Source organism: Salvelinus alpinus, chromosome 26, assembly GCF_045679555.1.
Source record: "Salvelinus alpinus chromosome 26, SLU_Salpinus.1, whole genome shotgun sequence".
Classification (NCBI taxonomy): Eukaryota; Metazoa; Chordata; class Actinopteri; order Salmoniformes; family Salmonidae; genus Salvelinus; species Salvelinus alpinus.
Window position 1 is genome coordinate 37,155,599 of NC_092111.1, and position 24,633 is coordinate 37,180,231.

At 46.2% G+C, this 24,633-nt stretch overlaps 1 protein-coding gene across 2 annotated transcripts in view; it reads right to left on the minus strand.

Annotated features, from left to right (window-relative positions):
• Window positions 1-371: 371 nt before the first annotated feature.
• Window positions 372-24,633, minus strand: part of LOC139555263 (enhancer of filamentation 1-like) — a 78,614-nt gene continuing 54,352 nt past the window's right edge. For both annotated transcript variants that reach the window (XM_071368923.1, XM_071368922.1), the window contains exons 3-7: window positions 12,721-12,819; window positions 12,298-12,453; window positions 8,327-9,535; window positions 4,504-4,593; window positions 372-3,692 (exon numbers count right to left, since the gene is read on the minus strand). In XM_071368923.1, coding sequence (XP_071225024.1) covers window positions 3,108-3,692; window positions 4,504-4,593; window positions 8,327-9,535; window positions 12,298-12,453; window positions 12,721-12,819 — 2,139 coding nt within the window. In that variant the 3' untranslated portion in view covers window positions 372-3,107. The remainder of the gene's footprint in view (window positions 3,693-4,503; window positions 4,594-8,326; window positions 9,536-12,297; window positions 12,454-12,720; window positions 12,820-24,633) is intronic.

Sequence of the window (24,633 nt, forward strand, 5' to 3'; positions counted from 1 at the left end):
TGCTACATCAGTTATGATATTAACATATGATCTGCTACATCATAACATGAGCTGTTTACCATCCGGTCATGTAATATCCATTTCATTTATTTCAAATAACTACACCCAGATCTGAGTGAATGTGAAAGATGAATACCAGGCTTTGGCTGTGAGTTTCAGTGTTGTTGCCAATATTGTGTACAAGGCCAGCCATTCAGGTCTCTAGTTACTGTTATCCAGGCAAACATGTCCGACAGTTGTGTGTGTGTGCAATAACATAAGTGAGATTTAACAAGGCTTGGTTATGTCATGTCATGTGCAGTGTCTGAAAACAAAGTGGCGCTCACTAGTCTTCTAGCAGTTAACACACTTTATAAAAAAAGACACAGTCATATGGGTAAGAACAGTCCTTTACTTTGTCTGTTGAGAGCCCTACCCCCTTTTCAATAAAAGAGTGCGACATCAAACGATTTGCACAAAGCACTGACGTCATTTCCAGCAGTAGGGTGCGTCAACAATCTACAGGTAAAAAAAAAAAAAAAAGGACATCATCATCATTAGGTGCTTTATAATATATGAAACGGGAATGTTACGAAAATATGTCCAAATCACCCTAAAAAGACACATATATCATATCTATATATTTCATATCTTAATTAAATGGAGTACCAGTCAAAAGTTTGGACACACCTACACATTCAAGGGTTTTTCTTTATTTTTACTATGTTCTACATTGTAGAAGACATCAAAACTATGACATAACACATATGGAATCATGTAGTAACCAAAAAAGTATTAAACAAATCTAAATATATTTTATATTTTGTATTTATATTTTGATGACAGCTTTGCACACTCTTGGCATTCTCTCAACCAGCTTCACCTGGAATGCTTTTCCAACAGTCTTGAAGGAGTTCCCACATATGCTGAGCATTTATTGGCTGCTTTTCCTTTACTCTGTGGTCCAACTCATCCCAAACCATCTCAATTGGGTTGAGGTCAGGTGATTGTGGAGGCCAGGTCATCTGATGCAGCACTCCATCACTCTCCTTCTTGGTCGAATAGCCTTTACACAGCCTGGATGTCACGTTGGCATGAATGACTCGGGAGACAGACGCAAGAATGCGTAATATTTTTTTTATTAAGCGCCAAATTACGGCGTGCCGTGTAAAGACACGGGGACGAAGACCAAACAAACACGTAACAAAAACACAGGGTTGAAACCCAAACAAAAGAGCGAGGAGTACCTCGAATAAATAACACACGCCGCATAATGATTAACACACGGGACGAGACCCGTAATCATCTGCGCAATCCACAAGGGCACGAAAGCCCAAAACACACAGCACAGGTACTCACACTCACATTGTAAAAATAATCGACAAGACCATGGAAACCAAAGGGCACATATATACATGTTCTAATCAGTGGGAATAGGGGACAGGTGTGCGTCATGAAAGTTCCAGAGGGTTCATTGACTGTTGAAAAACAAATGAAAGTCCCATTAAGCGCAAACCAAATTGGATGGTGTATCGCTGCAGAATGCTGTGGTGGCCATGCTGGTTAAGTGTGCCTTGAATTCTAAATAAATCATGACAGTGTCACCAGCAAAGCACCCCCACACCATCACACCTCCTCCTCCATGCTTCACGGTGGGAACCACACATGCTGTTACGATTGTCTTCGGGAGAAGGAGAAGACCAAGGTGCAGCGTGGTAAGTGTTCATGTTAATGTTATTAAATTAACTGAACACTGAATGAACAAAATACAACAAAGAGAGAGAACGAAACAGTCCTGTAAGGTATACACACAAAACAGAAAACAATCACCCACAACTCAAAGTGGGAAAACAGGCTACCTAAGTATGGTTCTCAATCAGAGACAACGATTGACAGCTGCCTCTGATTGGGAACCATACCAGGCCAAACACAATAGAAATAGAAAACATAGACATACAAACATAGAATGCCCACCCACATCACACCCTGACCAAACAAAAAATAGAAACATACAAAGCAATCTATGGTCAGGGTGTGACACATGCAAAGATCAATCGTTCACTTACTCTGCGTCTCACAAAGACATTGCGGTTGGAACTAAAATTCAATTTTTTTTACTCATCAGACCAAAGGACAGATTTTCACCAGTCTAATGTCCATTGCTCGAGTTTCTTGGCCCAAGCAAGTCTCTTATTATTATTGGTGTCCTTTAGTAGTGGTTTCTTTGCAGCAATTCGACCATGAAGGCCTGATTCACGCAGTCTCCTCTGAACAGTTGTAGTTGAGATGTGTCTGTTACATGAACTCTGTGAAGCATTTATTTGGGCTGCAATTTCTGAGGCTGGTAACTCTAATGAACTTATCCTCTGCAGTAGAGGTAACTCTGGGTTTTCCTTTCCTGCGGCGGTCCTCATGAGAGCCAGTTTCATCTTAGCGCTTGATGGTTTTTGCGATTGCACTTGAAGAAACTTTCAAAGTTCTTGAAATGTTCCGGATTGACTGACCTTCATGTCTTAAAGTAATGATGGACTGTCGCTTTTTTGTGCTTATTTGAGCTGTTCTTGCCATAATATGGACTTGGCTTTTTACCAAATAGGGCTATCTTTTGTATACCACCCCTACCTTGGCTCAAATGCATTAAGGAAAGCAATTCCACAAATTAACTTTTAACAAGGCAGACCTGTTAATTGAAATTCATTCCAGGTGACTACCTCATGAAGCTGGTTGAGAGAATACCAAGAGTGTGCAAAGCTGTCATCAAGGCAAAGGGTGGCTACTTTGAAGAATCTCACATATAAAATATATTTTGATTTGTTTAACAGTTTTTTGGTTACTACATGATCCCATGTGTGTTATTTCATAGTTTTGATGTCTTCACTATTATTCTACAATGTAGAATATAGTAAAAATAAAGAAAAACCCTGGAATGAGTAGGTGTATCCAAACCTTTGACTGGTACTGTATATAAAAACATTCTACACAAAAATAGAGCCAAATATGTACAGAACAGCCCCCCAAAAAACTCTTAAGATTAACAACGAGCAATATACATTTATAGATATATACGGTATATACACATAGGATGCTATGGTGCAATAGGCGGGACCAGGTAGTGACAACACAAACTATCACAAAGCAGCCATCTGCAGCAGCTGTTCTTTGAACTGTTGAGCGTGGTGTGAGAGATCCGTGACTCTGTCCACCATGTCCTGAACGGCGGCTGTGTTGGGGTAGTGCAACGCGGCCGTCTTAGTGGCTCCCACCACAGTCTTCAGCAGGTCGCAAAGCACATTGCTAGAGTTCATCACCCGGTTGGCCACCTCGGGCGTGGCTGCCTGCCTGGACAGAGTGTCCCCAATAAATACCAGTTTGTGAGTGCTGAGGATGACAAACTTGCTGTGTGCCACAAAGATGCGGGGCGGCTGGCCAGCGCCCACGCAGCCGAAGAAAGCGTCCACGGCCTTGAGCAACGTGACAAAGTGCTGCTGGCACTGCTCTGCGTAGAAGCCCAGCAGCTGACGGTCCCGCCCACACAGCTGGGCCCTGCCTCCTGTCAGGGAGGGGGAGGGAGAGGAGGAGGTGTCTGACGGGGAGGAGGAGGGGCCTGAGGGGGAGGAGGAGGGGCCTGTCGGGTGCTGCTGGGAGATCCACTGCGTGATGTCATTCTCCACTGGTTTGATCACCTCTTGCTCCAATTGCTTGAACTGGTTCATCTGTGAAGGTTGAAAGAGAGTTGATATTTCTTTCTTCATATTTACACAAATGGGTTAAGGATTGTGGCGAGACGGGAGACGGAAATCTCTCGTACACAATAAACATGATGAAAATACATCCTACCTGTCAATTCCATCATATTAGTATAAAACAGAAGGAATTATCATCATTTTTTCCATAGAGAGCGTAACATAATTCATGGAGGATTACAGGAGTGAAAAGGTTCATCTCTTCTTCTATGTATGTGTGCCCTGAGGCCATCTGCCTGGTGGGCTGCTCTGTCAGAGGGGGACAGATGTTCATGTAGCACATGTTGGCGCTGATTTGTTCTAGGTACCTCCTATGAACCCATGCTAGAAAGGTCATCCACTGCGTGTTTCATTGAATAATGTTTGTTCCATAAATGATGTGAATAGTACGAAACAGAGAAGAACAGAACAGAGAAGAACAGAACAGAGACAAACAGAACAGAACAGAGAAGAACAGAACAGAACAGAGACAAACAGAACAAAGGAGAACAGAACAGAACAGAGAAGAACAGAACAGAGACAAACAGAACAGAACAAAGGAGAACAGAACAGAACAGAGAAGAACAGAACAGAACAGAGACAACCAGAACAGAACAAAGGAGAACAGAACAGAGAACCTACTGGGCACAGATGTCAATTCAACATCTTTTCCAAGTTTGTTCATCGTAATTTCATTGAAATGACGTGGAAAAAAACTTGGATTCAACCAGTGTCTGCCCAGTGGAACGAGAAGAACAGAGCAGAACAGAACAGAGAAAAGGAGAGAGAAAAAAGCCTTTACCTGTTCCTGTCCCAGCTGCACCTTGCTCTGTTTAATGATGTTCTCTTTCTCCAGGAGCTCTTTCTGCTGCCGCTCAAAGTCCTCTTTTCCCTGAGAAGAAACAAGAGTGTGAGGAAAACTCAACTAAGACAGCAGACTTAAACAGCAAAGGATGGCTACATACATAGGGTGGCTACATACATAGGGTAGCTACATACATAGGGTAGCTACATACATAGGATGGCTACATACATAGGGTGGCTACATACATAGGGTAGCTACATACATAGGGTGGCTACATACATAGGGTGGCTACATACATAGGGTGGCTACATACATAGGGTGGCTACATACATAGGGTAGCTACATACATAGGATGGCTACATACATAGGGTGGCTACATACATAGGGTAGCTACATACATAGGGTGGCTACATACATAGGGTGGCTACATACATAGGGTGGCTACATACATAGGGTGGCTACATACATAGGGTGGCTACATACATAGGGTGGCTACATACATAGGGTGGCTACATACATAGGGTGGCTACATACATAGGATGGCTACATACATAGGGTAGCTACAGTGCATTCGGAAAGTATTCAGACCCCTTCCCTTTTTCCACATTTTGTTACGTTACAGCCTTATTCTAAAATGTATAAAATATTTTTTTCCCCTCATCAATCTACACACACTACCCCATAATGACAAAGCGAAAACAGGTTTTTAGAAATGTTTGCTAATTTATTTAAAAAAATTAAGTATTCAGTATTCAGACCGTTTGCTATGAGACTCAAAATTGAGCTCAGGTGCATTTTGTTTCCATGATCATCCTTGAGATGTTTCTACAATTTGATTGGGGTTCACCTGTGGTCAATTCAATTGATTTGACATGATTTGGAAAGGCACACACCTGTCCATATAAGGTCCCACAGTTGACAGTGCATGTCAGAACAAAAACCAAGCCATGAGGTCGAAGGAATTGTCCGTAGAGCTCAGAGACAGGATTGTGTCGAGGCACACATCTGGGGAAAGGTACCAAAAAAGTTCTTCAGCATTGAAGGTCTTCAAGAACACAGTGGCCTCCATCATTCTTAAATGGCAGAAGTTTGGAACCACCAAGACTCTTCCTAGAGCTGGCCACCCGGCAATCAGGGGAGAGGGCCTTGGTCAGGGAGGTGACCTTTTTGGTAGAGTGGCCAGACGGCCTTTATGGTAGAGTGGCCAGACGGAAGCCACTCCTCAGTAAAAGGCACATGACAGCCCACTTGGAGTTTGAAATAACATTCTCTGGTCTGATGAAACCAAGATTTAACTATTTGGCCTGAATGCCAAGCGTCACGTCTGGAGGAAACCTGGCACTACTCTAAGCTGAGGCATGGCGGGGGCAGCATCATGCTGTGGGGATGTTTTTCAGCGGCAGGGACTGGGAGACTAGCTAGGATCAAAGGATAGATGAACTGAGCGAAGTACAGAGAGGCTGTAATCGCTGCCAAAGGTGCTTTAACAAAGTACTGAGTAAAGGGTCTGAATTCTTATGTAAATGTGATATAATTCTTTAAATTTTTTATAAATTAGTAAAAAATTCTAGAAATCAGTTTTTGCTTTGTCATTATGGGGTATTGTGTGTAGATTGATTAGGGGAAAAAACTATTTAATCAATTTCAGAATAAGGCTGTAACGTAACAAAATGTGGAAAATGTCAAGGGGTCTGAATACTTTCCGAATGCACTGTGCATACAGAGGGTAGCTACATACAGATGGTAGGTACATGTAAACTCATAAAATACATAGCCTCATTCAACCTTTACTTGCATTCCCCTCGATTAAGATCTGCCTCTTCCTTGATGAACATATGGTACAACCCAATAGGCCGACACAGCCTGACTACCTCTACACTGTAAGCAGCTAGTACACACATCCTGAATACCACCACATCCTCCAAGGGTCAATAAGGGTCAACCTTCCAAGGGTCAATAAGGCAGCAACACACCTTAGAAGCTGTAAAGGAATTTCACATCCAAGCTCTCACACATACATCAGGGATTATGTCTTGACATGAGTGGCTAACATCTTACCTACAGTGCCTTGCAAAAGTATTCACCACTTTGGCATTTTTCCTATTTTGTTGCATTACAACCTGTAATTGAAATATATTTTTATTTGGATTTCATGTAATGGACATACACAAAATAGTCCAAATTGGTGAAGTGAAAAAAATTACTTGTTTAAAAGAATTCCCCCAAAAATTAGAAAGGAAAAGTGGTGCGTACATATGTATTCACCCCCTTTGCTATGAAGCCCCTAAATAAGATCTGGTGCAATCAATTACCTTCAGAAGTCACATAATTAGTTAAATAAAGTACACCTGTGTGCAATCTAAGTATCACATGATCTGTCACATGATATCAGTGGATATACACCTGTTCTGAAAGGCCCCAGAGTCTGCAACACCACTAAGCAAGGGGCACTACCAAGCAAGCGGCACCATGAAGACCAAGGAGCTCTTCAAACAGGTCAGGGACAAAGTTGTGGAGAAGTACAGTTCAGGGTTGGGTTATAAAGAAATATCAGAAACTTTGAACATCCCACGGAGCAGCATTAAATCCATTATTAAAACATGGAAAGAATATGGCACCACAACAAACCTGCCAAGAGAGGGCCGCCCACCAAAACTCACAGACCAGGCAAAGAGGGCATTAATCAGAGGGGCAACAAAGAGACCAAAGATAACCCTGAAGGAGCTGCAAAGCTCCACAGAAGAGATTGAAGTTTCTGTCCATAGGACCACTTTAAGTCGTACATTGCACAGAGTTGGGCTTTATGGAAGAGTGGCCAGAAAAAAGCCATTGCTTAAAGAAAAAAATTAAGCAAACATGTTTGGTGTTTGCCAAAAGGCATGTGGGAGACTCCCCAAACATATGGAAGAAGATACTCTGGTTATATGAGACAAAAATTGAGCTTTTTGGCCATCAAGGAAAACGCTATGTCTGGCGCAAACCCAACACCTCACATCACCGCGAGAACATCATCCCCATGGGGATGTTTTTCATCGGCAGGGACTGGGAAACTGGTCAGAATTGAAGGAATGATGGATGGTGCTAAATACAGGGAAATTCTTGAGGGAAACCGGTTTCATTCTTCAAGAGATTTGAGACTGGGACAGAGGTTCACCCTCCAGCAGGACAATGACCCTAAGCATACTGCTAAAGCAACACTCAAGTGGTTTAAGGGGAAACATTTAAATGTCTTGGAATGGCCTAGTCAAAGCCCAGACCTCAATCCAATTGAGAATATGTGGTATGACTTAAAGATTGCTGTACACCAACGGAACCCATCCAACTTGAAGGAGCTGGAGCAGTTTTGCCTTGAAGAATGGGCAAAAATCCCAGTGGCTAGATGTGCCAAGCTTATAGAGACATACCCCAATAGACTTGCAGCTGTAATTGCTGCAAAAGGTGTCTCTACAAAGTATTGACTTTGGGGGGGTGAATAGTTATGCACGCTCAAGTTTTCAGTTCTTTTGTCTTATTTCTTGTTTGTTTCACCCCCCAAAAAATATTTAGCATCTTCAAAGTGGTAGGCATGTTGTGTAAATCAAATGACACAAAAAAATCTATTTTAATTCCAGGTTGTAAGGCAACAAAATAGGAAAAATGCTAAGGGGGTGAATACTTTCGCAAGCCTTTGCAGCTACCTTTTTTGTCTTAACTAGCTACCCTTAGTTGAATGCTCGACTGTACGTTGCTCTAGATAAGAGCATCTGTTAAATTACCAAAATGTCATGTAAATGTAACATCCAAGTGGTGAGTTGGGCTAGAGTCAGAGTCAGAGTCATACCTGCAGATGGACGTAGTCATAGTCCTCCATCCAGCTCTTAACACACTTCTCACTATTGTTCATGTTGCCTTTGTCTTGGCTGGAGGGCACAGGAAAGGGCTTGGTGTGGCCCCAGTATTTATCACTATCTGAGGGTGGAGAGGTTAGAGGGTGGATGACGGCCTCCTCGGGCGTACCACCCCTGGGGTAGGAGGACCCGTTCATGGTGGGTGCTCGTCTAAAAAGCAGCTCAGCGTTACCCCCCACGGAGGAGGCCAGCTGCTTGGTATCGTCGGGCACCGTCCTGGACACCATGACAAAGCGATCCAGGTCGTCACTCTTGATCTGGTGCTTGGAAGCGCTGGAGATGGTCAGGGCGTTGAGGGCCCAGCCGCAGTTCTCCAGGCTTTGGTAGGTCTGCAGGATGATCTGCTGGGAGTCCTCCAGCCTCCCCAGCTGCCTCCTTAGCTTACTGTGCAGGCTGGGGTCTGACAGGGCAGTGGCATTGGCCGCAGCACCCCTCCCAAACACCACAAAGTCTGCCAGGGCTGCCCGCACCCGGTCCAGCACGGCGCGCACCTCGTTGGTATGGCGCTCCATGAAAGGGTAAGTCCTCCAGTGGGGGGAAGAGGCCAGGCTCTGCAGGGCCCCGACTGAGGCCTCTACCGCCTGCTGCTGGCGGCACAGCCTCTGGACGGCCTGGTCCACATCCAGGGCCAGCCGGCCCTCAGCGCTGGAGACCGTGGAGGTGGAGGAGGTGGACATGGAACTGTGTGTGGAGCCCGTACTGGAGAAGGACAGGCGATTCACCCCATCCGTCACGTCCCCCAGAGCAGGGGGGATGTCATATATGCCTTGGCCCTTCCCCCTGTCCCTCTCCTGGGGGGTGGAGTGGTGCTGGGAGGAGGGCTGCTGCATCCCCCTGGGGATGTCATACAGGTCCCCCCGAGGCACCTCCCCAGAGAGCTGGTGGGAGGAGGGCGGCACGTCGTAGACTCCCTCGTTGTCATTGGCGACGGGGCGTTGGAGGTGGTGGGGGCCAATTGGCTGGGAACTGGGGAGGAAGTCATAGTTGGACTGGGGGGACAGGGAGGCTGAGGGCTTGGTAAATGTGGGAGGGGGTACGTCGTAGATGCCCTCCTGTTGTTTGTGTTGTTTGAGAGGCTGGGGGAAATCGTAGTTCCCCTCCTGGAGGGCTGGGGTGTTCCAGCAGGGAGGCACAGAGTACACCTGTGGGGACAAGACAAACATTTGTTGAGTGCCTCAGACTACTGTAGTAAGGAGGGCAATAGACAGTGATTCAACCAACAATACCTCATAGTTACAGACACACAGCTTACCCATATCAATATCATAGTTACAGACACACAGCTTACCCATATCAATATCATAGTTACAGACACACAGCTTACCCATATCAATATCATAGTTATAGACACACAGCATACCCATATCAATATCATAGTTACAGACACACAGCATACCCATATCAATATCATAGTTACAGACACACAGCTTACCCATATCAATATCATAGTTACAGACACACAGCATACCCATATCAATATCATAGTTACAGACACACAGCTTACCCATATCAATATCATAGTTACAGACACACAGCTTACCCATATCAATATCATAGCTACAGACACACAGCTTACCCATATCAATATCATAGCTACAGACACACAGCTTACCCATATCAATATCATAGTTACAGACACACAGCTTACCCATATCAATATCATAGTTACAGACACACAGCTTACCCATATCAATATCATAGCTACAGACACACAGCTTACCCATATCAATATCATAGCTACAGACACACAGCTTACCCATATCAATATCATAGTTACAGACACACAGCTTACCCATATCAATATCATAGTTACAGACACACAGCTTACCCATATCAATATCATAGCTACAGACACACAGCTTACCCATATCAATATCATAGTTACAGACACACAGCTTACCCCTATCAATATCATAGTTACAGACACACAGCTTACCCATATCAATATCATAGTTACAGACACACAGCTTACCCATATCAATATCATAGCTACAGACACACAGCTTACCCATATCAATATCATAGTTACAGACACACAGCTTACCCATATCAATATCATAGTTACAGACACACAGCTTACCCATATCAATATTATAGCTACAGACACACAGCTTACACATATCAATATCATAGTTACAGACACACAGCTTACACATATCAATATCATAGTTACAGACACACAGCTTACACATATCAATAGCATAGTTACAGACACACAGCTTACACATATCAATATCATAGTTACAGACACACAGCTTACCCATATCAATATCATAGTTACAGACACACAGTTTACCCATATCAATATCATAGTTACAGACATACAGATTACCCATATCAATATCATAGTTACAGACATACAGATTACCCATATCAATGACAAGCATACTTTGCATCACAATATTTTTGTCAGATATTGAGGAACTGAAAGTACTGTTTAGTTTCTGTTGATTCTATATGTGTTCATCTAAATATGGTGTCTGTCTATTACTCCATTTCTTCCCCCATGATAACTCCATATCAACTTGAATATGGCAAGCACTATAAGCAATAAACAGCTAGACCTTTAAAACCAGTATAGTCCTGACAGAGTGGAATGAGGATTGTGAGGTACAGTACATATCATGCAGCATTAAAGTGGAGTTGTATAAATAAAATGAGTGATTTCACTTAGCCTTGAAATCCACTCCTGAACCCAAACTGTAATTAGGAGCAACACAAATAACGGGTTCCCACATATTTCATGTTATTACAAAGTAACTGATGTCACAAAACCTTGGCTGTCCTGGACAGGCCTGGAACACTGGCTATTATGATGTCACTAAGCCTGCTGGTCCTGGATAGGCCTGGAACACTGGCTATTATGATGTCACTAAGCCTGCTGGTCCTGGACAGGCCTGGAACCCTGGCTATTATGATGTCACTAAGCCTGCTGGTCCTGGATAGGCCTGGAACACTGGCTATTATGATGTCACTAAGCCTGCTGGTCCTGGATAGGCCTGGAACACTGGCTATTATGATGTCACTAAGCCTGCTGGTCCTGGATAGGCCTGGAACACTGGCTATTCTGATGTCACTAAGCCTGCTGGTCCTGGATAGGCCTGGAACACTGGCTATTGTGATGTCACTAAGCCTGCTGGTCCTGGATAGGCCTGGAACACTGGCTATTGTGATGTCACTAAGCCTGCTGGTCTTGGATAGGCCTGGAATACTGGCTATTATGATGTCACTAAGCCTGCTGGTCCTGGATAGGCCTGGAGCACTGGCTATTCTGATGTCATTAAGCCTGGGCTGGCCCTGGATAGGCCTGGAACACTGGCTATTATGATGTCACTAAGCCTGCTGGCCCTGGATAGGCCTGGAACACTGGCTATTATGATGTCACTAAGCCTGCTGGTCCTGGATAGGCCTGGAATACTGGCTATTATGATATCACTAAGCCTGGGCTGGTCCTGGACAGGCCCGGAAGTTAATATAAGACGACCCAGGCCACGTCTCAAATGGCACCCTATTCCCTACATAGTGCACTACTTTTGACCACTCCTTTCTACCACATCCCTATTGGCCCTGGTCAAAAGGATGCACTATATAGGGAATAGGGTGCCATTTGGTACATAGCCCAAGAGAAGTAATAATTTATTCCTTGACTTTCCCTGCGAGAGAGAACGCTATTTTGGCAGGCAACGCTTTCATTTAGGGAACTGCAAAGAGGTCATAAATATGATCATTTGACATATTATTCATTTATTACCAGGCAATTAAGAGGAAAACTAGGACCTGTATCAATAAACGCATAGTAACATTCTCCGGACTTAAACGGCTACCGCTTCCTACAGGCCTTCTGTATGCTGTCTCTCCATGTGGGCAGTGTTTCTGTGTGTAGTATGAGTGGTCCCAGACATACCCCTTGTGTGGAGGGAGGGATATCGTAAACCCCTTGTGTCCGAGGATCCATTTGAGTGGATGGAGGAATATCATAGATTCCTCCTTGGGGACGAGCATTCCCATGTTGTCCAGGAGAGTGTGAGCCCATCAGTTTCCCAGGAGGAATGTCATACACCTGGAAAACACAGAGACAATCCCAAATCAGGACACCAATAATGACATTAAATTTACAAGGCAGAATTAGCTATGTGAAATACAGAGGTTGTGTCTGAAATTGCTCCCTGTTCCCTTTATAGTGCACTACGTTTGGCCATGTCCCTGCACAGCTGCGTTTCATATACAGTAGCTATTTGCATACGGTGAAAGGTTCCATTTTGGAATAGTCCTGATGAATTGAAATAGGGATTGCTATACACCGTGTGTAGTTGAGTGAGACACCTACCCCCTGTGGTCTCATGGGAGGAACGTCATAGAGGTCCTGTTGGTTATGCTGACCAGCGCTGTAGGCATAGGACTGTCCCACTCCTGTCGGGGTCACCACCTGTCCACACCAGGGGCGAGGCAGAAGAAACAAGACATGACAACAGGTTCAGGACAGTTCCAACAGTGTTAGCCCTACAAATGCTTAACCTGTATACCAGTCAGTTTGTTTCATTTTGTCATGCCAAGTAGTGGCATAATGGCACAAACAGACTGGTACCCAGGCTACCAAGGAGTGGCATGATGGCACAAACAGACTGGTACCCAGGCTACCAAGTAGTGGCATGATGGCACAAACAGACTGGTACCCAGGCTACCAAGGAGTGGCATGATGGCACAAACAGACTGGTACCCAGGCTACCAAGTAGTGGCATGATGGCACAAACAGACTGGTACCCAGGCTACCAAGTAGTGGCATGATGGCACAAACAGACTGGTACCCAGGCTACCAAGTAGTGGCATGATGGCACAAACAGACTGGTACCCAGGCTACCAAGGAGTGGCATGATGGCACAAACAGACTGGTACCAATGCTACCAAGGAGTGGCATGATGGCACAAACAGACTGGTACCCAGGCTACCAAGTAGTGGCATGATGGCACAAACAGACTGGTACCCAGGCTACCAAGGAGTGGCATGATGGCACAAACAGACTGGTACCCAGGCTACCAAGGAGTGGCATGATGGCACAAACAGACTGGTACCCAGGCTACCAAGTAGTAGCATGATGGCACAAACAGACTGGTGCCCAGGCTACCAAGTAGTGGCATGATGGCACAAACAGACTGGTACCCAGGCTACCAAGGAGTGGCATGATGGCACGAACAGACTGGTACCCAGGCTACCAAATGCTAGCCCCACATACTGTATATTCACCCTGTATGTCCTATGAGTTGATAATGTAGTCCCTGAGTCCCTGTGACTCTAAACCTGCACATCTCTCCTGACTATCATAGCTGGGTCACATTCATTAGAGCACACAGTAGTAAAATGTTTTGCAATGGAAAACAAAAACAGATGTTTCGTATTGGACATGTTCAAGTATTCCCCCCTCCCCTCCATGCCTTTCTTAGTCTGTTTTCTTCCGTTTGGTGACTAGTGTATATGAATGACCCTATTCTCTGTTAGTGTCCCAAATTGCACCCTATACTGCTTTTGACCAGGGCCAAAAGCAGTGCACTATATAAGTAATAGGGTTCGATTTGGGATGCAGCCCCAGTCAGTCCTCTCCTTATGTGACCCTGCAGCAGTAATAACGACTCAGACCAAATCAGTCCTGACTGTGCATGTCTCAGCTGTGCATGTCTCAGCCTACTCGCGGAGCGCCCTCCAAACCCAACCATGTGATAAACAGAAGCCTGGCAAGCAAAGGGCCAATGATGTGGGAGAAGGCTAGATCCAACCACTTAGGCAGCGGAGCTATGGCCAGAAATGTCACAGAAAAGCCATGGTCTACGTCCCAAATGGCACCCTATTCCCTATGTAGTGCACTACTTTTGACCAGAGCTCAGCCAACAGGGCTGGGGCCAGAAACATCACAAAAAAACTAAAGCCATGAAGTAGGGGACTGAGCTGTCATGAGGTGTGATGCTGCAAGTGAAAACAGAAGTCCCAGGACATTGGGTGTCACTTCAGGTCCTCGAGAGAAGAGAGGCAAGGAAGAAAGAAACAGCCCAAAAAGGCAGTAATACAGTGACAGCTTTTTCCTCCCTTTCCAGCATTTTCATTCATGGGTCTCTCTCTCTCTCTCTCTCTCTCCCTCCCTCCCTCCCTCTGTCCCTCCCTCCCTCTGTCCCTCCCTCTCTCTGTCCCTCTCTCTCTCTGTCCCTCTCTCTCTCTGTCCCTCTCTCTCTCTCTCTCTCTCTCTCTCTCTCTCTCTCTCTCTCTCTCTCTCTCTCTCTCTCTCTCTCTCTCTCTCTCTAACAATCAAACATTAACAGTAAACATTACACTCACAAAAGTTCCAAATAGAGACATTTCAAATGTCATATTATGGCTATGTACAAAAGGGAAAATAAATAAACATAAATATGGGTTGTATTTGTTGTATAAATCTTGCTGCTGTGATGGCAAACTGTGGTATTTCACCCAATAGACATGGGATTTGTTTTAGACTTCTTTGTGGGTCTGTGTAATCTGAGGGAAAATCTTTCTCTCTGTCCCTCCCCCTCCACAGACACACAACACACTAGCGTCGCCACACTGGAACACGCAAAGTTCACTGACAAGGCTGGAAAACGGGAAGCATACATACGCCTTCCAGTTCTAACAACAGAGAGACTGCCTGTAAGGGGTGCGTGTTGGTGGCAGGGAAGTCAGGCGCAGGAGAACGAACTTGGACTAAACGGAGTTCTTTAATAAATGCTGACAAAACTCCAAAAAAACAAAATATACAAAATAACAAAGTGAGCACAAAACCCGTCGCACACCAACACTAAATAGCACATCACATACAATCAAAACAATCTCCGACAAGGGCATGATGGGAAACAGAGGGTTAAATACACAACATGTAATTGATGGGATTGGAACCAGGTGTGAAGGAAGACAAGACCAAAACCAATGGAAAATGAAAAATGGATCAGTGATGCCTAGAAGGTCGGTGACGTCGACCGCCGAACACCGCCCGAACAAGGAGAGGAACTGACTTCGGCGGAAGTCGTGACACTGCCTCTCAAATGGCAACCTATGCCCTAAGTAGTGCATAGGCTTATAGGGCTAGGGTCAAAAGTAGTGCACTATATAGGGAATAGGGTGCCATTTGGGATGCATCCAGAGGTCTCTTCTTTAGTCCCTGTGTAGCCGTTCCAATACCTCCTCTCATTGACAAATAAACATCTGAATGATCAAAGGTATAACCCCAGCATTATACCCCATCCATCCACCCGACTAAGATGAATGTCTCAGTGGACAGAGACAGAGGGAGGGAGAGAGAGATAGAGAGAGAGGGAGAGACAGATCGAGAGGGAGAGACACAGAGAGAGAGAGGGAGAGACACAGAGATAGAGAGAGAGACAGGGGGTACCGGTACCGAGTCAATGTGGAGGCTTTATACAGGGGGTACCGGTACCGAGTCAATGTGGAGGCTTTATACAGGGGGTGCCGGTACCGAGTCAATGTGGAGGCTTTATACAGGGGGTACTGGTACCGAGTCATTGTGGAGGCTTTATACAGGGGGTACCAGTACCGAGTCAATGTGGAGGCTTTATACAGGGGGTACCAGTACCGAGTCAATGTGGAGGCTTTATACAGGGGTTACCGGTACCGAGTCAATGTGGAGGCTTTATACAGGGGGTACCAGTACCAAGTCAATGTGGAGGCTTTATACAGGGGGTACCGGTACCGAGTCAATGTGGAGGCTTTATACAGGGGGTACCGGTACCGAGTCAATGTGGAGGCTTTATACAGGGGGTACCGGTACCGAGTCAATGTGGAGGCTTTATACAGGGGGTACCGGTACCGAGTCAATGTGGAGGCTTTATACAGGGGGTACCGGTACCGAGTCATTGTGGAGGCTTTATACAGGGGGTACTGGTACCGAGTCATTGTGGAGGCTTTATACAGGGGGTACCAGTACCGAGTCAATGTGGAGGCTTTATACAGGGGGTGCCGGTACCGAGTCAATGTGGAGGCTTTATACAGGGGGTACCGGTACAGAGTCAATGTGGAGGCTTTATACAGGGGGTACTGGTACCGAGTCATTGTGGAGGCTTTATACAGGGGGTACCAGTACCGAGTCAATGTGGAGGCTTTATACAGGGGGTACCAGTACCGAGTCAATGTGGAGGCTTTATACAGGGGTTACCGGTACCGAGTCAATGTGGAGGCTTTATACAGGGGGTACTGGTACCGAGTCAATGTGGAGCCTTTATACAGGGGGTACCGGTACCGAGTCAATGTGGAGGCTTTATACAGGGGGTACCGGTACCGAGTCAATGTGGAGGCTTTATACAGGGGGTACCGGTACCGAGTCAATGTGGAGGCTTTATACAGGGGGTACTGGTACCGAGTCAATGTGGAGGCTTTATACAGGGGGTACTGGTACCGAGTCATTGTGGAGGCTTTATACAGGGGGTACCAGTACCGAGTCAATGTGGAGGCTTTATACAGGGGGTGGCTACAGCATCTCAAAATGGACAAACAGTACTAGTGCGCTTCTTTCTTGTTTTTCAAGCGAAAGTCTTTTAAAAGAGTATGTGAGCACACTCGTTTGGTTCGGCTAGCTGAGTTCTGCTTGGCGCCTTTACCCAGCAGAACTGAAGCATGCCGGCGCCTTTACCCAGCAGAACTGAAGCATGCCGACGCCTTTACCCAGCAGAACTGAAGCATGCCGACGCCTTTACCCAGCAGAACTGAAGCATGCCGACGCCTTTACCCAGCAGAACTGAAGCATGCCGGCACCTTTACCCAGCAGAACTGAAGCATGCCGGCACCTTTACCCAGCAGACCTGAAGCATGCCGGCACCTTTACCCAGCAGAACTGAAGCATGCTGACGCCTTTACCCAGCAGAACTGAAGCATGCTGACGCCTTTACCCAGCAGAACTGAAGCATGCCGGCGCCTTTACCCAGCAAAACTGAAGCATGCTGACGCCTTTACCCAGCAGAACTGAAGCATGCCGGCGCCTTTACCCAGCAGAACTGAAGCATGCAGACGCCTTTACCCAGCAGAACTGAAGCATGCCGACGCCTTTACCCAGCAGAACTGAAGCATGCCGACGCCTTTACCCATCAGAACTGAAGCATGCCGGCACCTTTACCCAGCAGAACTGAAGCATGCCGGCACCTTTACCCAGCAGAACTGAAGCATGCCGACGCCTTTACCCAGCAGAACTGAAGCATGCCGACTTCTTTACCCAGCAGAACTCTCTCCCTCCCTCCCTCCCTCTGTCCCTCCCTCCCTCTGTCCCTCCCTCTCTCTGTCCCTCTCTCTCTCTGTCCCTCTCTCTCTCTCTCTCTCTCTCTCTCTCTCTCTCTCTCTCTCTCTCTCTCTCTCTCTCTCTCTCTCTCTCTCTCTCTCTCTCTCTCTCTCTCTCTCTCTCTAACAATCAAACATTAACAGTAAACATTACACTCACAAAAGTTCCAAATAGAGACATTTCCAAATAGAGACATACAGGGGGTGCCGGTACCGAGTCAATGTGGAGGCTTTATACAGGGGGTACTGGTACCGAGTCATTGTGGAGGCTTTATACAGGGGGTACCAGTACCGAGTCAATGTGGAGGCTTTATACAGGGGGTACCAGTACCGAGTCAATGTGGAGGCTTTATACAGGGGTTACCGGTACCGAGTCAATGTGGAGGCTTTATACAGGGGGTACCAGTACCAAGTCAATGTGGAGGCTTTATACAGGGGGTACCGGTACCGAGTCAATGTGGAGGCTTTATACAGGGGGTACCGGTACCGAGTCAATGTGGAGGCTTTATACAGGGGGTACCGGTACCGAGTCAATGTGGAGGCTTTATACAGGGGGTACCGGTACCGAGTCAATGTGGAGGCTTTATACAGGGGGTACCGGTACCGAGTCATTGTGGAGGCTTTATACAGGGGGTACTGGTACCGAGTCATTGTGGAGGCTTTATACAGGGGGTACCAGTACCGAGTCAATGTGGAGGCTTTATACAGGGGGTGCCGGTACCGAGTCAATGTGGAGGCTTTATACAGGGGGTACCGGTACAGAGTCAATGTGGAGGCTTTATACAGGGGGTACTGGTACCGAGTCATTGTGGAGGCTTTATACAGGGGGTACCAGTACCGAGTCAATGTGGAGGCTTTATACAGGGGGTACCAGTACCGAGTCAATGTGGAGGCTTTATACAGGGGTTACCGGTACCGAGTCAATGTGGAGGCTTTATACAGGGGGTACTGGTACCGAGTCAATGTGGAGCCTTTATACAGGGGGTACCGGTACCGAGTCAATGTGGAGGCTTTATACAGGGGGTACCGGTACCGAGTCAATGTGGAGGCTTTATACAGGGGGTACCGGTACCGAGTCAATGTGGAGGCTTTATACAGGGGGTACTGGTACCGAGTCAATGTGGAGGCTTTATACAGGGGGTACTGGTACCGAGTCATTGTGGAGGCTTTATACAGGGGGTACCAGTACCGAGTCAATGTGGAGGCTTTATACAGGGGGTGGCTACAGCATCTCAAAATGGACAAACAGTACTAGTGCGCTTCTTTCTTGTTTTTCAAGCGAAAGTCTTTTAAAAGAGTATGTGAGCACACTCGTTTGGTTCGGCTAGCTGAGTTCTGCTTGGCGCCTTTACCCAGCAGAACTGAAGCATGCCGGCGCCTTTACCCAGCAGAACTGAAGCATGCCGACGCCTTTACCCAGCAGAACTGAAGCATGCCGACGCCTTTACCCAGCAGAACTGAAGCATGCCGACGCCTTTACCCAGCAGAACTGAAGCATGCCGGCACCTTTACCCAGCAGAACTGAAGCATGCCGGCACCTTTACCCAGCAGACCTGAAGCATGCCGGCACCTTTACCCAGCAGAACTGAAGCATGCTGACGCCTTTACCCAGCAGAACTGAAGCATGCCGACGCCTTTACCCAGCAGAACTGAAGCATGCCGGCGCCTTTACCCAGCAAAACTGAAGCATGCTGACGCCTTTACCCAGCAGAACTGAAGCATGCCGGCGCCTTTACCCAGCAGAACTGAAGCATGCAGACGCCTTTACCCAGCAGAACTGAAGCATGCCGACGCCTTTACCCAGCAGAACTGAAGCATGCCGACGCCTTTACCCATCAGAACTGAAGCATGCCGGCACCTTTACCCAGCAGAACTGAAGCATGCCGGCACCTTTACCCAGCAGAACTGAAGCATGCCGACGCCTTTACCCAGCAGAACTGAAGCATGCCGACTTCTTTACCCAGCAGAACTGAAGCATGCTGACGCCTTTACCCAGCAGAACTGAAGCATGCCGACACCTTTACCCAGCAGAACTGAAGCATGCCGACGCCTTTACCCAGCAGAACTGAAGCATGCCGACGCCTTTACCCAGCAGAACTGAAGCATGCCGACGCCTTTACCCAGCAGAACTGAAGCATGCTGACGCCTTTACCAAGCAGAACTGAAGCATGCTGACACCTTTACCCAGCAGAACTGAAGCATGCTGACGCCTTTACCCAGCAGAACTGAAGCATGCCGACGCCTTTACCCAGCAGAACTGAAGCATGCCGGCACCTTTACCCAGCAGAACTGAAGCATGCTGACGCCTTTACCCAGCAGAACTGAAGCATGCCGGCACCTTTACCCAGCAGAACTGAAGCATGCCGACGCCTTCTCTCATATTACCTACCATTCCACCATCCCCGCTCACCCCCCACCTTCCATCCCCCATCTACTGTTAGCCTCTGTCAGCTTTGACACTGAGGGAGTGCAGGAGTCATGCAGGCAGACTCCAGGATACATGTGGGTACCAGTGAAATTCAATCTGCTGCCACCCGATAGGTGATTCAGAACGTAGAGGAGAGTGGTTATTCCTCCTATCACTCCAAAGGGAAGGGCTGTGACAGAGTTTCTTTAATAGCCTTGCCTCTTGGTTTCAAGGGGGCACCTGCGGTTGCTGAATCACTGTCGGATAGCTTTACAGTGTTATTATAGGTTACTTTTCCAGCTTTTCGCCTAATGTTCCCGTACACAGCTCGGAGCAACGGTGGCCTATTAAAGTGACAAACTAATTAATGCAGGCAATTACGTGGACAAACCCAAGAGTCCTCAATCAGCCGTCTCCATGACGACGGTGTGACCATGTGGCCAAATCAAAATCTAAACAGAGATTGGGCATAAAGAGGGGCAAAAGGGAGCACACACACACACACACACACACACACACACACACACACACACACACACACACACACACACACACACACACACACACACACACACACACACACACACACACACACACACACACACACACACACACACACACACACTGATTACATCGCTAATAAGGATAATATTTTATTCCCTCTGATCAAAGGGCTTCTCAAGACAGGACCCAACTTTAATGTGATTATACTGATAGGGGGTAGTTTTAATGATGGCATGGTCATTTCCAGTTTACTTTCTAGAAATGAATTCATTATTAAGATGTCCCTCTTGACTTTGTTATTCATTCATTATTCATTATTAAGATGTCCTTCTTGACTTCTTTATTCATTCATTATTCATTATTAAGATGTCCTTCTTGACTTCATTATTCATTCATTATTTAGATGTCCTTCTTGACTTCTTTATTCATTCATTATTCATTATTAAGATGTCCTTCTTGACTTCTGAGAAAGTAAAAAAAAAGCGGAAAGAGGGGATGAGAAATGTCTGGTCTGACCCCTGACCCCTGCCAGTATAGATGTTAAACATGGGAAAATGTAAGTCACCATTCAGCCAAGCATTTCCTGTCCTCCTTCTTTACTTTCACTCCTCTTTCTTACTCCTTTGCACTGCAGAACTTTTCCGGAAATGATCTCTCTCTCTCTCTCTCTCTCTCTCTCTCTCTCTCTCTCTCTCTCTCTCTCTCTCTCTCTCTCTCTCTCTCTCTCTCTCTCTCTCTCTCTCTCTCTCTCTCTCTCTCTCTCTCTCTCTCTCTCTCTCTCTCTCTCTCTCTCTCTCTCTCTCTGTATGCGGTGGCAGGACGGGGCCAATGGCTTTTCATACAATGAGATTTATGACCTTGCCCTGGGTCAATTCACACATGCCAGTGATTCGTCACCACGGCGACAACAGAGAGCAGACAAGTGTCTAAAGGAGTGGAGCGCCACAGGAAGGAATCATTCATTTATCTGCTGCTGGGTCCCTTCCACACATGATTAGAGGGAGAAAATATGTCTGTCAAGCCTCACAAACAAGTCCATACAGTACATTGGTGCTTAACCGGGTTACCTCAAAAATAAAATCATCTTATCAAGCTAACGGACGGCTCAGTTACCCAAGCAGTGCACTTCCTCAATCCTCTGTGACTTGTGGGAGTTTATTAACTCAGTCCCTCTGTGTTCCTGTCTGTCCTGATGGTATGTCCATAGTCCACATCAATGAATAATAGAATCTCTTTATGGCTATTTAACATAGTGACAGGAAGGGCCCATAGAAGGAGCCTTGTAATGCAGGATGTGAAGCAGAGAAGGCGTTCCAGCCTGGTAGGAGTAGATAAGAGGCTTGGCGGGGCCTTTGAACTCCAACCCGACTCCGTCTTTGAGCGCTGTGACCTCACTGCCTGACTCACACAGGGGGAATTACAGAGAAACAACCGGGAAGTCAAAGAGAGAGAGAAAAAAAGAAAGAGCGCGCGAGAGAGAGAGAGAGAGAGAGAGAGAGAGAGAGAGAGAGAGAGAGAGAGAGAGAGAGAGAGAGAGAGAGAGAGAGAGAGAGAGAGAGAGAGAGAGAGAGAGAGAGAGAGAGAGAGGGAAACAGACACACCTTTCAGAATCAGAGCTGTAAAATAATTTAAAAAAGAAGCAGTGCCAGTGGCTGATGATAATCTTCCCTCTAACACCAGGGTGACAAAGTGGTACAAGGCAGCTCCTGGCTTCCATGTGAGGGGCTCTTTGTGTAGCCGAGAGACCCAGGGATAGCTTCCAGCTTCGGGCCAACACTGGGGCCTTGAATGGGGCAGCTGTGGGACGCTTTAGCTCACCCTCCCTGGAGGGTCAGTCAAGGACAGACAGGGAGGGCCACAGCATCAAACTGAGCAGCCCGAGAAAGCTAGCTAGAGCCAGTGCCAAACCTCAGTGTGCCTTTATATACAACATGAACAGAAAATAACCAGTCGACAATCTGGATTTGCACAGCGGGGTTGGCACACACACACACACACACACACACACACACACACACACACACACACACACACACACACACACACACACACACACACACACACACACACACACACACACACACACACACACACACACACACACACACACACACACACACACACACACACACACACACACACACACCATGCTGGGTTCTTTCACTGTTGGGGATGACATGTTGACACATGGTGGCTTTGGTGGAATATGAGAGGGGATCATCAGTGCAGGAGGTTGCCTCAGTGCCCATTACCATTTGATTCCTCGGAGGAGGAAGTGTGTGTGTGTGTGTGTGTGTGTGTGTGTGTGTGTGTGTGTGTGTGTGTGTGTGTGTGTGTGTGTGTGTGTGTGTGTGTGTGTGTGTGTGTGTGTGTGTGTGTGTGTGTGTGTGTGTGTGTGTGCTTGGCAACCAGGAAATCCATTCTTCTAACCAGCTCAATCAAACAGAACACCTAAACAGCATATAACCTGTCTACAGCTCTCAGCCAATCAACGACAGGGCTGAGCACTCCTCTTACTTCATCAACCTAGACCAGGACTGCTTCACAAATGGGACCCTATTGGTCAAAAGTATTGCATTATATATAAATATATGGAATATCAAATCAAACTTTATTTCTTACATTCGCCCCGAATACAACAGGTGAACAGTGAAATGCTTACTTACAAGCTCTTAACCAACAATGCAGTTCAAGAAAGTAAAAGATTATAAAAAGTAACACAATAAAATAACAATAACGAGGCTACAGTTGAAGTCGGAAGTTTACATACACTTAGGTTGGAGTCATTAAAACTCGTTTTTCAACCACTCCACAAATTTCTTGTTAACAAACTATAGTTTTGGCAAGTCGGTTAGGACATCTACTTTGTGCATGACACAAGTAATTTTTCCAACAATTGTTTACAGACAGATTATTTCACTTATAACTCACTGTTCCAGTGGGTCAGAAGTTTACATACACTAAGTTGACTGTGCCTTTAAACAGCTTGGAAAATTCCAGAAAATTATGTCATGGCTTTAGAAGTTTCTGATAGGCTAATTGACATAAGTCAATTGGAGGTGTACCTGTGGATGTATTTCAAGGCCTACCTTCAAACTCAGTGCCTCTTTGCTTGACATCATGGGAAAATCAAAAGAAATCCGCCCAGACCTCAGAAAAAAAATTGTAGACCTCCACAAGTCTGGTTCATCCTTGGGAGCAATTTGCAAATGCCTGAAGGTACCACATTAATCTGCACAAACAACAGTACGCAAGTATAAACACCATGGCACCACGCAGCCATCATACCGCTCAAGAAGGAGACGCGTTCTGTCTCCTAGAGATGAACATACTTTGGTGCGAAAAGTGCAAATCAATCCCAGAACAACAGCAAAGGAGCTTGTGATGATGCTGGAGGAAACAGGTACAAAAGTATCTATATCCACAGTAAAACAAGTCCTATATCGACATAACCTGAAAGGCCGCTCAGCAAGGAAGAAGCCACTGCAAGCCCTTTGTCTTGCTCAACCGCCATAAAAAAGCCAGACTACGATTTGCAACTGCACATGGAGACAAAGATCATACTTTTTGAAGAAATGTCCTCTGGTCTGATGAAACAAAAATAGAACTGCTTGGCCATAATGGCCATCATTATGTTTGGAGGAAAAAGGGGGAGGCTTGCAAGCCGAAGAACACCATCCCAACCGTGAAGCATGATGGTGGCAGCATCCTGTTGTGGGGGTGCTTTGCTGCAGGAGGGACTGGTGTACTTCACAAAATAGATGGCATCATGAGGGAGAAAAATTATGTGGATATATTGAAGCAATATCTCAAGACATCAGTCAGGAAGTTAAAGCTTGGTCGCAAATGGGTCTTCCAAATGGACAATGACACCAAGCATACTTCCAAAGTTGTGGCAAAATGACTTAAGGACAACAAAGTCAAGGTATTGGAGTGGCCATCACAAAGCCCTGACCTCAATCCCATAGAAAATTTGTGGACAGAACTGAAAAAGCGTGTGCGGGCAAGGAGGCCTACAAACCTGACTCAGTTACACCAGCTCTGTCA